Source organism: Melanerpes formicivorus, unplaced genomic scaffold (assembly GCF_026170545.1).
Source record: "Melanerpes formicivorus ecotype bairdi unplaced genomic scaffold, bMelFor1.0.p_v2 SCAF_58, whole genome shotgun sequence".
Classification (NCBI taxonomy): domain Eukaryota; kingdom Metazoa; phylum Chordata; class Aves; order Piciformes; family Picidae; genus Melanerpes; species Melanerpes formicivorus.
The window spans coordinates 3,798,031-3,814,400 of record NW_027142410.1 but is presented as its reverse complement, the minus strand read 5'-3'; the positions used below and the strand labels follow the sequence as shown (position 1 = coordinate 3,814,400).

The 16,370-nt window shown below is 45.4% G+C and overlaps 2 protein-coding genes across 23 annotated transcripts in view; one reads left to right on the top strand and one right to left on the bottom strand.

Annotated features, from left to right (window-relative positions):
* MYBPC3 (myosin binding protein C3) overlaps window positions 1–5,932 on the top strand; it is a 73,172-nt gene extending 67,240 nt beyond the window's left edge. Inside the window, exons 33-35 of the mRNA XM_068161571.1 lie at window positions 3,363–3,549; window positions 4,659–4,701; window positions 5,204–5,932. Of these exons, the coding sequence (XP_068017672.1) occupies window positions 3,363–3,549; window positions 4,659–4,669 (198 nt within the window). The 3' untranslated portion in view covers window positions 4,670–4,701; window positions 5,204–5,932. The remainder of the gene's footprint in view (window positions 1–3,362; window positions 3,550–4,658; window positions 4,702–5,203) is intronic.
* Window positions 5,933–9,502: 3,570 nt separating this feature from the next.
* MADD (MAP kinase activating death domain) overlaps window positions 9,503–16,370 on the bottom strand; it is an 88,322-nt gene continuing 81,454 nt past the window's right edge. For 21 of the 22 annotated variants that reach the window (XM_068161549.1, XM_068161570.1, XM_068161548.1 and 18 more), the window contains 2 exons: window positions 16,211–16,257; window positions 9,503–11,203 (listed from right to left, as the gene is read on the bottom strand). In XM_068161549.1, the coding sequence (XP_068017650.1) occupies window positions 11,096–11,203; window positions 16,211–16,257 (155 nt within the window). In that variant the 3' untranslated portion in view covers window positions 9,503–11,095. The remainder of the gene's footprint in view (window positions 11,204–16,210; window positions 16,258–16,370) is intronic. The other variant, XM_068161562.1, reaches the window with a different exon arrangement.

Here is a 16,370-nt window from a genome sequence, read left to right as displayed (position 1 = left end):
GAGCTCTCAGTGTGCACTTGCAGCCTGCAAAGCCAACCAGATCCTAGGCTGCATCAGAAGTGTGGCCAGCAGGTCGAGGGAGGTGATCCTCCCCCTCTGCTCAGCCCTGGTGAGACCCCACCTGGAGTACTGTGTCCAGTTCTGGAGCCCCTATTACAAGAGGGATGTGGAGGTGCTGGAAGGTGTCCAGAGAAGGGCCACAAGGATGATCAGAGGGCTGGAGCACCTCTCCTATGAGGACAGACTGAAGGAGTTGGGGCTGTTCAGTCTGCAGAAGAGAAGGCTCCCAGGTGACCTCATTGTGGCCTTCCAGTATCTGAAGGGGGCCTACAGGAAGGCTGGGGAGGGACTGCTCAGGATCTCAGGTAGTGATAGGACTAGGGGGAATGGAATGAAGCTGGAGGTGGGGAGATTCAGGCTAGATGTGAGGAGGAGGTTCTTCCCCATGAGAGTAGTGAAACCCTGGAATGGGTTGTCCAGGGAGGTGGTCGAGGCCCCATCCCTGGAGGTGTTTAAGGCCAGGCTGGATGAGGCTCTGGCCAGCCTGATCTAGTGTGGGGTGTCCCTGCCCATGGCAGGGGGGTTGGAACTAGCTGATCCTTGTGGTCCTTTCCAACCCTGAATGATACTATGATGCTATGATACCACATATACATAAAATCTACTCACTGAAGAAGGTAAACAACACCAGCAAAGATTTCTTCTCAAAATGTGTATTTTGTTCTCTTTGGTCTCTCAAGAAGACAGCAGCTAATGTAATACAACTGTTTAATTAACCTAAATGACACACAGAAACACCCTTTGTTTTCTGTTGCCTCAGTACATCCACAGAACTTTTGGGGAGTTTGAGTTATGTTGCAGATTTCACTGGAATGAGACCTGCTGTCATGTGTGGAGTTTTGAGGCCTCTCTGAAAAAAAATTCCATCTCACAGGGATATTTTCTAAATATATTTGCTGGAGTCTCTTCAAAGAGTACAAAAATGCACACTTTTTGGTTAGCTAGGAACAAACAGTTAAAACTGTATCAGCTGGGAGCTAAATTTAGGTTTCTCAAAAAAGGGAAGCATGCTTGCTGTCTGTAGTGAAGGAATTTACCAAATTATGACATAATCTTTTTATAAATTTAAACTGGTACAGGCACAAAAATCGCAAGCACCCTTTTTCCTTCCCTTTTTGGCTGCTTATTCCCAGCTCCTCTCCTTTCTTTATCCCTGGTAGCTACACAGCAAAACACGTAAGAAATTGCTCAAGGTTCAAAATAACTCAAAAAAAAATCCCACTCTAGTCTTGATGCAATCATGTGGTGCAGATCCTTGGATGAAGAAGGAGCTCTAGGCAAAACTCAACTATAAAAAGATCTTACCCATGTAAATGGCTGCAGAAAAACAAGAACACTACAAGAAATACTAGCAACTGGAGGCAAAAATCCATGCTCCAATAGCTGCCTTAGCTTAGAAGCATCACAAAATGATGTTGTTAATGACATTCCATTTTGGTTAACTGACCTTTTTGTGGCTTTGTAGGAAAAACTTTGTATTTTATAGCTCCTAAATACAGTAGTCACAGGTTTTTTTTGAACATGGGCATGATAGCTCTTCCTTTAGAATAGAACAGAATAAACCAGGTTGGAAGAGACCTTCAAGATCATCGCGTCCAACCTATCAACCAATCCAACCCACCTAAACAACTAACCCATGGCACCAAGCACCCCATCAAGTCTCCTCCTGAACACCTCCAATGACGGTGACTCCACCACCTTCCCAAGCAGCCCATTCCAATGGGCAATCACTCTCATATTAGGCTGAAGGATACATCCTTCAGTACACCTAGTGCTCTTAAAGCAGCTTTCCCTGATACATTTCTGCACCTGCATTGCAACAGGTCTTTTTTACAGAGAGTAGCTTATGCTGGGAGAGCTTTCCAATTCTGAATAACTAGAGATTATCAAGCATACCTCAGATATGAGCTGTGTGGATGAAGCAGGAAAAAATCCACCTGCTGTCTTGAAAGAAACTTGGCAACTGGGATGCACTGCAATGCATATCAGAGGTCAAAGGCACAAGATTCAGTAGATATGAATGCACTCCATAAAACACTGCAGCAATTTTTTTGGTGGGTGAAGAAACAGAAGATGTTAATTCTGGAAGTAAAACAGAGGAGCTCAGAGATTGGTCTAAAGGCCCTATGAGGAGAGACTGAGGGAGCTGGGGTTGCTTAGCCTGGAGAAGAGGAGGCTCAGGGGAGACCTTCTTGCTCTCTATAACTACCTTAAGGGAGGTTCTAGACAGGCAGAGGTTGGTCTCTTCTCCCAGGCAGCCAGCACCAGAACAAGAGGACACAGTCTCAGGCTGCACCAGGGGAGGTTCAGGTTGGATGTTAGGAAGAAGTTCTACACAGAAAGAGTGATTGCCCATTGGAATGGGCTGCCTGGGGAGGTGGTGGAGTCACCATCATTGGAGGTGTTCAGGAGGAGACTTGATGGGGTACTTGGTGCCATGGGTTAGCTGTTTGGGTGGGTTGGATTGGTTGATAGGTTGGATGCGATGATCTTGAAGGTTTCTTCCAACGTGGTCTATTATTCTATTCTATTCTATTCTATTCTATTCTATTCTATTCTATTCTATTCTATTCTATTCTATTCTACTCTACTCTACTCTACTCTACTCTACTCTATTCTTTACTACATGTAGTAGCAAACTTGAAGTAAACAAAAGCATTTTGCCTTGTATCAGAGGTTTTTCATTTTCAGAATTTCATTACTAAAAGTTAGAGGCACATTTTCAGGTACTGGAAATAAAAAACACAACAGCTGGAACTGATGCAGAGCCAACCACTTCATTGTTCAGCTGAAGTCAACAGGAACTTCATTTTGAAATTCCTGAAGTTACTAAAGATATGCAAAAGTGTTTGGAAACTCGGCATCCCAAGCAGGCCACTCAGCATGTGTGGACCGTTATGACACTTCTGCCCTAATACTCCGTGCAGTCTCCAGGTCCCCTTCTGTAAGACATTTGAAGCAGTCAAATAGATTTTAGTAAGCACAATTAAATAACTCCCAAAGGAATACATTTGTAGCCAGTCTCTTTTAATCTTTTTAATGGCAATAAAATAAGCTATTAAACCCACATTCCCTACATGCTATTTGGGAGTTAGAGGAACTACTGAACATGTGAATGATTTGCTTGTTGCAGTTGTACTGAATGAGGGGAGGCTCCTTAACTCCTCTTTAACCCTGCTGCATAAAATATATAGCCCTCACAATGCCTAAAACTTTGATAGTGAGGTTAAAGCTGTAAGATCAGATCTACATCTTTCACTTGCTACTTTCCTCTTTTAAAAGTATCCTTCTGTGTTCTTCAGCCAAAGATATTCTGGTACAAAAACAAAATGGACCTCTCTGGGGATGCCAAATACCGCATGTTCAGTAAGCAGGGTGTGCTGACGCTGGAGATCCGGAAACCCACCCCGTTTGATGGCGGCATTTACACCTGTAAAGCTGTTAATGAGTCTGGTGAAGCTGAAATAGAGTGCAGACTGGATGTCAGAGGTAATCAGAGGAATCTTTGGAATAAAGCTAATACTTCAATGAAGAAAGAATAACAGCTTAGGGGGAAAGAAAAAAAAAAAAGGATATATCTTGGTTCCCCTTTATCTAACTTTGGCTTCTTTGATGGTACATAAAAGGTTTGTTAATTACACAATACCATCAAGACTGCTTCATTCTAAACTAATAATGATAGAATTAGGCTGCTTGCTAGGTAATACAGGTCTGAAAGTGGACAGTTACAATGCTTTGGACTTAATATTTCCAGAGAAGATACATAGCAGTGGAGTGGAAATCCATCAACAAAGACCGCTTTGTGGATGATTTTACAGGGGGTTTTTTGTGCCATAATCTGTAATGGGAAAATTCAAATGAAGTCATTAGACGTTAGACACATGTGAAAGGTAGTGCACACCACATCACAGGTGTTTTTCAAACATTGAGAATTGCTTTTGTTTGTCAGAAGGGCCAGAGGAAAAAAAAAAGTCACATCTTCGTACCACAGTGAGAAATGCCAACTAAATACTAATTATTTTTGCCAGAGCTGCTACTAATGTAACCCTTTGTCAACACAAATCTATACAGCACTAATTTAAATGTTCATCAAAAACCTGTGTGACATGCATAACAGCCAGGGATAGAGATCCATCATCACCATGGCAAGCCTTTGGCATTTCTGCACAGCATAGACCTATGTGTTTGACTCTGCACCCCATGAGGAATGTGCACAAAGCACACCTTGCGGTGCTGGGCACCGATGTCCTCACTGGGGCCGTGGCAGCAAGCTATTTAGCTGTGTTAGTGCAACAGTCAATTTAGAGTAATAGCTCTGAAATGTCTGCCCTTAATCTATGCAGCAGCTTATTAACACGTGCTGCATTCAGTTCAAGGCTTAACTGAAGTATTTCTCTTCAGTGTTGTACTGTGCACTGTAGGCATGGCTCAGAGCTTAGTGTTACCATCTTCAAATCTTGCTTGCTTTAGGAACAACACATCTGGAATCATCAGATGAAGGCAACTGCTATAAAGCTTCCACATTTCACCATTTCTTTATTTGAAATTCAGATCCTTTAATGTCTGATATCTAACTTGTTTGTTTGTTTGTTCTCTAGCACCTCAGTAAAACTCTGAACCTCAATTCATCTGCAAGTCAAGGTATGAATCAAAATAATTCAGCTAGATAAAGGAGCAGTAGCTTTTTGGTTAGGTGTAAGATTAAAAAGTCCTTAGAGAAGCATGTGAGAGACTTGATAAAAATTCCATAATGGGGGTGTGGGGGTGTGCTTGTTTTGATTTCTCTTTGCCCTTTCAATAATCACACTAAGGTCACATTCCTGCAAGGCAATTTATTTGGTTTATTTCAAAGTCAGGATTTAATGGGTCTTGATCTTTAATACCCTATGGCAGTGTATCTGTAAGAGTAACAGTGTACTTGAGTGACATTTTCTTAGCCCACTACCAGCAGTCCCTCTAGGAGATGGTTATTTACTAATACACAGCTAACTATTACCAACAATCTGAGTGCACTGCTTTAATCAAGCAAAGCACAATCACAATGCATGTAGAAGTGCAGTGAACATGTTAGGTAAAATGAAATAACCATAATAAACAGTAATGTATTTGACAATTAATTCTTTGTCCCCATTCTCTATCCCAGCATTAGAATGGAAGTGGAAAAGAAGAAAACTGAAGAAATTAATGAGGGATAATTTTGGTTACATTTAGGAGTCCTGCTCATCTTATAAGTCATTTAATGTCTCGTAGTGTCCTGCTTGCTTAGCCTATTTTTGGATAGGTATTTCCTCTCTTCATGCATCCGTTTTAGTTATATCGCCCCTGTGTCCACATGAAGAAATAGAGGGAAATCAAGAGAAAACTTTTCCTCTCATTACATACAGAAGACACTTCTGAAAAACCCCCAAATATTACAATGAGGTACAAACCCAGTCCACTTGCAATGTCTGAAACAAATACTTCTGTTTTCTCAGAATCCTGACGTCGTGCACAAGAAACAAGTAGCTCGGAGTAATGAAACACTAAAGCATTATGTGCAGTATTGAATCACCTCTCATTATGCTGATCTCTACACAACAGAAAGTAACTTTCATTCCTACTGCTTTCTCTGTGATTGCTTGAAGTGTTCACTTCCATGCTCTCAGGCAGATCCACATCCAAAACACACCATTCGCTGCTTTCCTGTTTTATATAGAAAATAGTTAGATAATTACTCACTCCACTGGTTTGTTAGCTGCTAAAAAGACACCAGCATAGAACTCTAGCTGTTAGATGTTTCTGCAACCAATCACAGACATTGTGCTAGTCTACAGAGATAATTGTGTGCACCAGATGAAACAGTAATGCCTGCAATAAACTTGCTGTCACCAAACAGTACTGAAGTTGAACATCTGTTAGTTGTGTGCATGCATTCTTGCAGACAGTTTTGTCCAATTAAATGACACAATGGTACCTCTGGTTTCTCACCTACTAGTCTGAATAGTGTTTGGGGTGGGGTTCCTTTTGGAACTGCAGTAGTTGTTAGTAACTTCTATATGGAAAGTACTTTTTCATGATCACAGTACAAGAGAAGGTGGGAAGATGAAATTAATCCAGGAAGACTGCTTTTGGGAAGAATCAGCATAAAGGAACTGATGTCATACAATTCTCCTACCTCCAAACATGTCAGTTAAGATGGGAAAGTCGGTCTGACACAACATATTAGTTATTATCACAGTATCACAGTATCACCAAGGTTGGAAGAGACCTCAAAGGTCATCAAGTCCAACCTGTCACCACAGACCCATGACCAGACCATGGTACCAAGTGCCACGTCCAATCTTCTCTTGAACACCTCCAGGGACAGTGACTCCACCACCTCTCTGGGCAGCCCATTCCAATGACAAACGACTCTCGCGGTGAAGAACTTTCTCCTCACCTCGAGCCTAAACTTCCCCTGGCGCAGCCTGAGACTGTGTCCCCTTGTTCTGGTGCTGGTTGCCTGGGAGAAGAGACCAACCCCTTCCTGGCTACAACCACCTTTCAGGTAGTTGTAGAGGGCAATGAGGTCACCCCTGAGCCTCCTCTTCTCCAGGCTAAACAATCCCAGCTCCCTCAGCCTCTCCTCACAGGGCTGTGCTCAAGGCCTCTCCCCAGCCTTGTTGCTCTTCTCTGGACACCTTCAAGTGTCTCAATGTCCTTCTTAAATTGAGGGGCCCAGAACTGGACACAGGACTCAAGGTGCGGCCTAACCAATGCAGAGTCCAGGGGTACAATGACTTCCCTGTTCCTGCTGGCCACACTATTCTTGATACAGGCCAGGATGCCATTGGCCTTCTTGGCCACCTGGGCACACTGCTGGCTCATGTTTAGGCAGCTGTCAATCAGCACCCCCAGGTCCCTCTCTGTTTGGCAGCTCTCCAGCCACTCTGGCCCCAGCCTGTAGCTCTGCATGGGATTGCCGTGGCCAAAGTGCAGCACCTGGCACTTGGACTTGTTAAATGCCATCCCACTGGACTCCGCCCATCTGTTTAGTTGGTCGAGGTCCCTCTGCAGAGCCCTTCAACCCTCTAAATGTCTAACATCTGCCCCTAACTTGGTGTCATCTGCAAATTTGCTGATGACTGACTCAATCCCCTCATCCAGATCACCAATAGAGATGTTAAAGAGGATGGGGCCCAGCACTGATCCCTGGGGGACGCCACTGGTGACTGGCCGCTAGCTGGATGTGGCACCATTCACCACCGCTCTCTGGGCTCGGCCCTCCAGCCAGTTCCTAACCCAGCACAGAGTGTTGCAGTCCAAGCCTCGAGCTGACAGCTTAGCCAGCTTATTATCTTCATAATAAACCCACAGATAATAAAGAGATGTGCATTTTGATTAAACTTGCTATTCTTTCGATGTCCTCAAACTCCTGACAAATGCCTCCTCCTGCAGGACAATGCAGGAATCAAATTCTGTTGGGCCTTCTAAGGTAATGCTGTGCTTCTGCATGAAAAACACATACTAGTTTTAAACTTCCAAAGCTTTCAATGGCAAAGACTGAACTAAATCCAGATCCCAATAAAAATGGAGCAAAAAGGAAGCACACTCTAGTTAGGTTTCTAATGGTATTCCCCAAAGTAAGAATTCTGGCAATTCAGAATGTTCATCAACTGAGAAATGGAAAAGGGGAAAGATGCCTCTGTGAGACCTGAACTTCGTCGGATCAGCTCTCAAAGGGCCTTTACAAAACTGTTTCTGAAGCATGTACGATATACACTATCGCTAGCATATTGTACTGCACCTCAGTGACAGCACTGTGGTCGCTGCTGCCGCCCTGTGGCCAAATACCGGTACAGCAACAGCACCGCGGCGACTGCGTTCTCTGCTCGCTGCTGCCTCCCTTGTCCAAATGTCAGTACTGTACATCAGTGACTGTATTGCGTGCTCGCTTCTGCCGCGCTGTGGCCAAAAGCCGGCACTGCAGCGAAATGACCCGACTACTCTGTACGCTGCTGCCGCCCTGTGGCCAAATACCGGTACTGCACATCGGTGACCGTGCTATGCGCTGTTCGGCTGCACTGTGGCCAAATACCGATACTGCACATCACTGACCGTGCTGTGTGCTCGCCTCTGCCGCGCTGTGGCAAAAAACGGGTACTGCAGTGCAAGTGACCCGACTACGCTTGACGCTGCTGCCGCTCTGTGACCAAATACCAGAAGATCCCAGCGACCGCAGTGAGCTCGCTTCTGTTGCCTTGTGTCCAGCGGTACTGCACCCCAGTGACCCCACTCTACCTGCCCGCTGCTGAAACCCAGGGTCCAAATACCGGCACTAGACTCTGGTGCCCACAATGTGCTCGCTGCTGCCGCCCTGTGTCCACATACTAACAATGCAGCGCAGTTGACAGTGCTGTGCGCTCGCTACTGCCACCCTGTGTCCAAATATCGGTACTGCAGGGCAATGAGGGGCTAGGCCCTTTCACATCTCTTCCAGATTGAAGTTCCTCAGCATCGTAGAGCATGCAGCAGCTTCTGTAATTCATGGTTATAAGTCACTTGCATAAACACAGCTTCTAGAGGGGAAAAATTAACTGTATGTAGTAGTAGGTGGTGCTGTACATTCAATTAAACAAAAATTTGAATTGTCTACCTACCTGGGATTGTTTAGCCTGGTAGAAGAGGAGGCTCAGGGGAGACCTTATTGCTCTCTACAACTACCTGAAGGGTGGCTGTAGCCAGGCAGGGGTTGGTCTCTGCTCTCTAGCAACCAGCACCAGAACAAAAGGACACAGTCCCAAGCTGCACCAGGGGAAGCTTAGGCTGGGGATGAGGAGAAAGTTCTTCCCAGAAATAGCAGTTGGCCATTGGAATGTGCTGCCCAGGGAGGTGGTGGAGTCACCATCCCTGGAGGTGTTCAAGAGGGGACTGGATGTGGCACTTGGTGCCGTGGTCTAGTCATGAGGTCTGTGGAGACAGGTTGGACTTGATGATCTTTGAGGTCTTTTCCAACCTTGGTGATACTGTGATATACCTGGGATCCAGCATTGCAGCAAATGGAACACCTCCTGCAGACCAAAGTGATTAAAGTCTCAACTGTACTTGTAACACAGTAGTATCAAAAATATTAAAATTGCTAAAAAAATCAGTTATTGCTGTAAGATCTAGTCTCAGAGAAAAAAAACCCAACAACAACAAAACAGGCAAATTTCAAGGTTTTGCCAGTTTCAGTTTTGCCTTTACATTGGGAAAAGGTGAACGATCCCTTACATTTTGCGTCTGTTTGCATGTGTGCATTTTTTCCTCATTCAGAAATTGCACAGATAGAGGAAAATAAACACCCAAAGATGACATTCAATTGCTTAAGCAGAGAGAAATGTAGATTCTCCATGTAGAGCCTTCTCTTTTTCATGATTTCATATATGTGAATTATGTATTTTGGATACAACCACGTTAGATGCAGAGTAAGTCACAACAACAGAGAAGCAGAGGAGGATGGAAACCAGTTGCCGGTCGAATGACATTTTATTTTCACATTCAGACAGCTGTACAGTTTCTATAAATAGATGTGGCACTATAGTATTTACATCATTTCCTCACCCATTACTAATAATGTTCCATTTAAAACGGTAGATCCACTGACCAAGCCAAAAGAGGGTTACTTCTGGGTGCATTTACTCAGAGTTCTATGTCGAAACATACAACGTTATCTGTTTGCATCAGAGCAGTTTTTTTTCCCCAGGTATTTTACATGTAACATTATTTTCTCTAGAACAGTCTTTCCTTCCAGCATCCTAAAAGCTTTCCAGACAAGTGCAGTACAGTTTAAAAACAAAACCAAACCAAAACAAAAAACCCCAAACACACACACACACAAAAAAACCAAACCCATGATGCAGGAAACATTCATTTGCAGCCTACTTAAAGTAAGGAATGTGAGGGATAGTTTTACCTGTGTGAGTTTCATGATACATTAGCACAGTATTTGCAAGATCCCTTGAGATACAGGTACAGATTGAGGGGCGGGGGGGGAAGGCAATAGCTTAAAATATTTGTAGACAGCAGAATCCTTTGGGCTTCTCAAGTTCTGCAGATTGCTATAGAAATACCTTGTGTATAGTTCCAACCCCCAAAAGACATGCTTCTGCCAATTTTTACATTTCCTTACTAATTTTCTAACCCCTGTGATTGCTTTAGGTGATGCTAATGTGCAGCTGTTGACTCTACTGCTGCGACACCGACAACCATTACCTAACTCCCGCTTGAAAGTACACACAATCCACCAGGTGTCAGGGTTTCCACAATACACTGCCTTCAAAGCTTCCCACTCCACTTCCTTTCCCACTTGAGAAGCAGTCTTCTCCAGATGAGAAGAGGGACCAATTTAACAGTCAAAGTTCAACTGTCACAGGATATTTTAAGACTATGATACCTAGTTTGTTCATAGGATCATAGTATCAGTCAGGGTCGGAAGGGACCACAAGGATCAGCTAGTTCCAACCCCCCTGCATGGGCAGGGACACCCCACACTAGATCATCTCTCCCAAAAGTGTCTGAAGGACTATGTGACAAGAACTCATGATGTTGATGGGTAAGGGTGAACAACACAGGAGGAAAACAATAAAACCACCGCATTTAAACAACATGCAGGACCAGACTGCTTCCACAGCGCACGTAACCAGACAATCTGAAAGCAGAAACCTGCAGTTGTGAAGTGATTAATCTGTAACAAGTACCACTAGAAACAAACAAAAAAATCCCAAACAAGCTCGAGCTGTCAGTCATCTTGAGAAAACAGAATTCCAAAGGAATGGCCAGAGTAGGTCACTCACAGCTGGATGCTGATGCTCGAAACTGATTAACAGCTCATATAAAAACTCCACTAAGGATGACTTCAGAAGGAGACTGAGCAGCGAAGTCTCAGGTTTTCCTATGGGGAAAGACTTGCAGGGTCATACATAAATAATCAAGTTCTCATAGAAGACAGTAAAGTGAGCTCCAGTAACTGCAGTAAAAATGGGAGTACTGCATGTCAATGTGCTAGAGGGTGGGTAGGAACTTCCCAATATTATATTCAACTGGAAACTGGTCGAGGTGGTTTGCTTTTGTTCTCTGCCTCTCTTCCACGAATGGCAGCCACGTAAGAGAAGAGACACAGCACGGAGTAGCAGATCTCATGAGCCTACAAGAGTTTTGAAAAGGACATCATGAAATTCACCTGATTTAGGGTTTCACAAAATCCACCACACACTTCTTCTTACCCTGATGCATATCTTCCTTCTTGGGACAACTACTCTGAAAAAGTGGTTCCATACTACCTTCTAACTGAGATGGGTGGAGAAGGGGAAAAAACAAACCAAACCAAAATTGGAACAAATAAAAACCTCCTCTGGGATAATAAAACCAAACAAAAAAGACCAGTTGTTTCACAGTATGATTATTAAGAAGAGGATGATGAGTTAGAAATACCCTACACATTTGCTCATTTGCTCTTGGTCTGTCATATGAAGTCAGACAAAATTTCCTGGGAGGGACTGAATGAGATATCTAAGACTAGAACTAAACATACAATAATATTGTACCTTGACTCATGAGACGGTGGGATTCTTCCTTAGTCACAACCACCCTTTCATGCTCAAAGGTTACAAGGCCTTGTAATCCTCCTAATTTTTAACCAGCACCAGTAAATCCATGCATAAAGCAGGTGCTTTTGATTTTTTTTTCCCCTTTTTTTCTTATTACATCCCAATATTGCATGTTTCATATGGAGAATGTTCAGCAATTTTATCACTACCTTAAAGCAGAGGACTCCACGTGGCATTAGCAACATTTTCAGTTACTGATTAAGTGTGCTCTCGCTTAACAGAAAATTCTCTTTTAGTGTGGGGCTGGAAGGCTTTGCACTTAGTTTATATCTTAATTCTCACACTAACTGTTCTGGTGATTTAAGAGTTCTTATCCTGTAAACTGACATTTATCATCTTTGTCAAGGCACCAAGCCTAACAACCTGTTTTATTGTGTTACAGCACACGCCAAAATCCTCATGCAGAAGAGCAATCATTTTCATCGAACTGGCTTTTCTTATCAGCAGATAGAGCAATCTGCTTCTTCAATGACATATATTCAAAGTGGTTTGTTTCTAAAACAGTTCTAGCTTCTTGAAGTAATTTTTCCCTCTCTGCTTGAAGGACTGAGTTTCCATGCAAGTGCACACACTGCAGCAACTCAGACATCAACTAACTGAAGACATTTCAGTTCTGATGATAACTGGATTGTATTTCTTCCTCATAAGTGCATATAAACCTGATGCTTGAACAATGCTGTGTAAAGGTGCTAAGTACCATTATCATAGTACCATGGTATCATAGTATCCTTCAGGGTTGGAAGGGACCACAAGGATCAGCTAGTTCCAACCCCCCTGCCATGGGCAGGGACACCCCACACTACATCAGCCTGGCCAGAGCCTCATCCAGCCTGGGCTTAAATACCTCCAGGGACGGGGCCTCGACCACCTCCCTGGACAACCCATTCTAGGGCTTCACCACTCTCATGGGGAAGAACTTCCTCCTCACATCCAGCCTGAATCTCCCCACCTCCAGCTTCATTCCATTCCCCTAATCCTATCACTACCTGAGATCCTGAGCAGTCCCTCCCCAGTCTTCCTGTAGGCCCCCTTCAGATACTGGAAGGCCACAATTAGGACACCTCAGAGCTTTCTCTTCTCCAGACTGAACAGCCCCAACTCCTTCAGTCTGTCCTCACAGGAGAGGTGTTCCAGCCCTCTGATCATCCTCCTGGCCCTTCTCTGGACATGCTCCAGTACATCCATATCCCTCTTGTAGTAGGGGGTCCAGAACTGGATGCAGTACTCCAGGTGGCGTCTCACCAGGGCTGAGTAGAGGGGGAGGATCACCTCCCTCAACCTCCTGGCCACATTTCTCCTGATGCAGCCCAGGATCTGATTGGCTTTCTGGGCTGCAAGTGCACATTGAGAGCTCATGTTGAGCTTTTGTCCACCAGCACCCCCAAGTCTCTCTCCTCAGGGCTGCTTTCCAGCCAGTCACTGCCCAGCCTGGATTTGTGTCTGGGATTGCCTCGACCCAGATGCAGGACCCTGCACTTGCTCTTGTTGAACCTCCTGAGGCTGGCTTGTGCCCACCTCTCCAGCCTGTCAAGGTCCCTCTGGATGGCCTCCCTTCCCTCCAGCGTGTCTGCTGCACCACACAGCTTGGTGTCATCAGCAAACTTGCTGAGGGTGCACTCAATGCCACTGTCCATGGCACCCACAAAGATGTTGAACAAGCCTGGTCCCAGGACTGATCCCTGAGGGACTCCACTTGTCCCTGGCCTCCACTGGGACAAGGAGCCATTGACAGCCACTCTTTGGGTGCAGCCATCAAGCCAGTTCCTTATCCATCTGGTGGTCACCCATCAAACCCATGTGTCACCAGCCTGGAGACCAGGATGTGGTGCGGGACAGTGTCGAAGGCTTTGCTCAGGCCCAGGCAAATGACATCAGTTGCTCTCCCCTCAGCTATTAATGTTGTCACCTGCTCATAGAAGGCCACCAGGTTGGTCAGGCAGGATTTGCTCTTGGTGAAGCCATGCTGACTGTTCCAAATCACCTCTTCACTATTCTTCTGAGTCAGTAGTGCCTCCAGGGGGATCTGCTCCATGATCTTTCCGGGCACAGAGGTGAGGCTGACTGGCCTGTAGTTCCCTGGTTCCTCCTTCTTACCCTTTTTGAAAATGGGGGTGATGTTTCCCCTTTTCCAGTCCGTGGGGACTGCCCCAGACTGCCAGGACTTTTGGAATATAATAGAGAGGGGTTTAGCAACCTCCTCTGCCAGTTCTCTCAGCACCCGTGGGTGTATCCCATCGGGTCCCATGGACTTGAACACTTTCAGGTTCTTCAGATGATCACCAACCTGACCTGCACTTACAATGGGCAGTTCTTCCTCCCCATCCCTGGCATTGTTTTCCATAACATCAGGAGTGTGGCTAGAGGCCCTTGCAGTGAAGACTGAGGTAAAGAAGTTATTAAGTACCTCAGCCTTTTCCTCATCACAGGTGACCATGTCACCATTTTCTTTTCTGAGGGGGCCCACACCTTCCCTAGGCTTCTTCTTCCCATTAATATACCTGTAGAAGTTCTTAGTGTTCCCTTTAATCTCCCTGGCTAGATTCAACTCAAACTCTGCTTTGGCTTTCCTGACCAGGACTCTTGCTGCTTGGGCAGCTTCCTTATCTCCCCCCTGTTCTAGCTGTCCTTCCCTCCACTTCCTGTAGAGTTTCTTTTTAAGCAATAGTGTGTCCAGTAGCTCCTTGCCCATCCAGGCAGGCCTCCTAGCATTCTTACCTGCATTTCTCTTTGTTGGTATACAGAGCTCCTGGACACAGAGGAGGTGGTCCTTGAATACTGACCAGCTGTCCTGGGTCCCTCTTCCCTCCAGGGCTTTGTCCCACGACACTTTGGCTAGCAGATCCCTGAAGCCATCAAAGTCTGCACACCTAAATTCTAGGGTCATGAGCTTGGAATACTTCCTCCTGATTGCCCTGAGGATATTAAATTCAATGGCTGGTGTTCAAGAACATGTTACAATGAACACTAAGCCACAGCAGGAATTCACCTATACGGCACAAACAATACTTGCACTGCTCTCTTGCACCTTAATACTCAATTTCATAAGGACTTGGCTTGGACAGCAACACTCTGTGCTGGGTTAGGAACTGGCTGGAGGGCCGAGCCCAGAGAGTGGGGGTGAATGGTGCCACATCCAGCTGGTGGCCAGACACCAGTGGCATCCCCCAGGGACCAGTGCTGGGCCCCATCCTGTTCAATATCTTTATTGATTATCTGGATGAGGGGATTGAGTCAGTCATCAGTACATTTGTAGATGACACCAAGTTGTAAGCAGGTGTTGATCAGTTAGAGGGCAGAAGGGCTCTGCAGAGGGACCTTGACAGGCTGGACAGATGGGCAGAGTCCAACATGATGGCATTCAACAAGTCCAAGTGCTGGGTGCTGCACTTTGGCCACAGCAACCCCATGCAGTGCTACAGGCTGGGGTCAGAGTGGTTGGAGAGCAGCCAGGCAGAAAGGGACCTGGGGGTGCTGATTGACAGCTGCCTAAACATGAGCCAGCAGTGTGCCCAAGTGGCCAAGAAGGCCAATGCATCCTGGACTGCATCAAGAATAGTGTGGCCAGCAGGAGCAGGGAAGTCATTGTGCCCCTGTACTCTGCATTGGTTAGGCCACACCTTGAGTGCTGTGTCCAGTTCTGGGCCCCTCAATTTCAGAAGGACATGGAGACACTTGAACGTGTCCAGAGAAGGGCAATGAGGCTGGGAAGAGGCCTTGAGCACAGCCCTGTGAGGAGAGGCTGAGGGAGCTGGGGTTGTTTAGCCTGAAGAAGAGGAGGCTCGGGGTGACCTCATTGCCCTCTACAACTACCTGAAAGGTGGTTGTAGGCAGGAAGGGGTTGGTCTCTTCTCCCAGGCAACCAGCAGCAAAACAAGAGGACACAGTCTCAAGCTGCACCAGGGGAGGTTTAGGCTGGAGGTGAGGAGAAAGTTCTTCACAGAGAGAGTTGTTAGCCATTGGAATGTGCTGCCCGGGGAGGTGGTGGAGTCACCATCCCTGGAGGTGTTCAAGAGGAGATTGGACGTGGCACTTGGTGCCATGGTCTAGTCATGAGGTCTGTGGTGACAGGTTGGACTTGATGATCTTTGAGGTCTCTTCCAACTCTATTGATTCTATGATTCTGTGACTTTTTTCCTAAGTTCAGTTAGCAATCATTTTACATCCAGGAACTAGTCAACTAGTCTCTTTCCAACTGCCCTGTGGATTAAGGATTAAGCTCAGCACTGTTTTAATTTTAACAGTTCCACAAGGTCTTACAGCACTGAAGTTCATGGCAAACCACCTCCCTAGCATCTTTTTCTTAACAGAAGAGACCACACTTTCTGTACTACCTGTGAGTTCCTCTGGTTTCACAGAAACAACTATCACCGAGTTTTGTTGCCTTCCCACACGGAAAACTACCATAAAAGAGCAGCTGCTGATTCACTGCAGTATCAGTGTTGCAAATCCTGCAATTTCAATGTGAGGTTTTTTTTTTCCCAGACATGAAAATGTAAAGATCAATCCTTTATAGAACTACCAGAAGGCATCTCAGGTTGACTCACCATTGGCGTCTTGTACTTGTGGCTCACCACTTCTTTAGTTTCAGGAACTAAAACCGGACGGGCAAGAGACAAAACAAAAAGTTCAAAAAACGAGAGGAAAAGGGGAAACAAATAGCACAATGTTCCCATAGGAAAGGGAAAGGATGCACACAGATAGCAG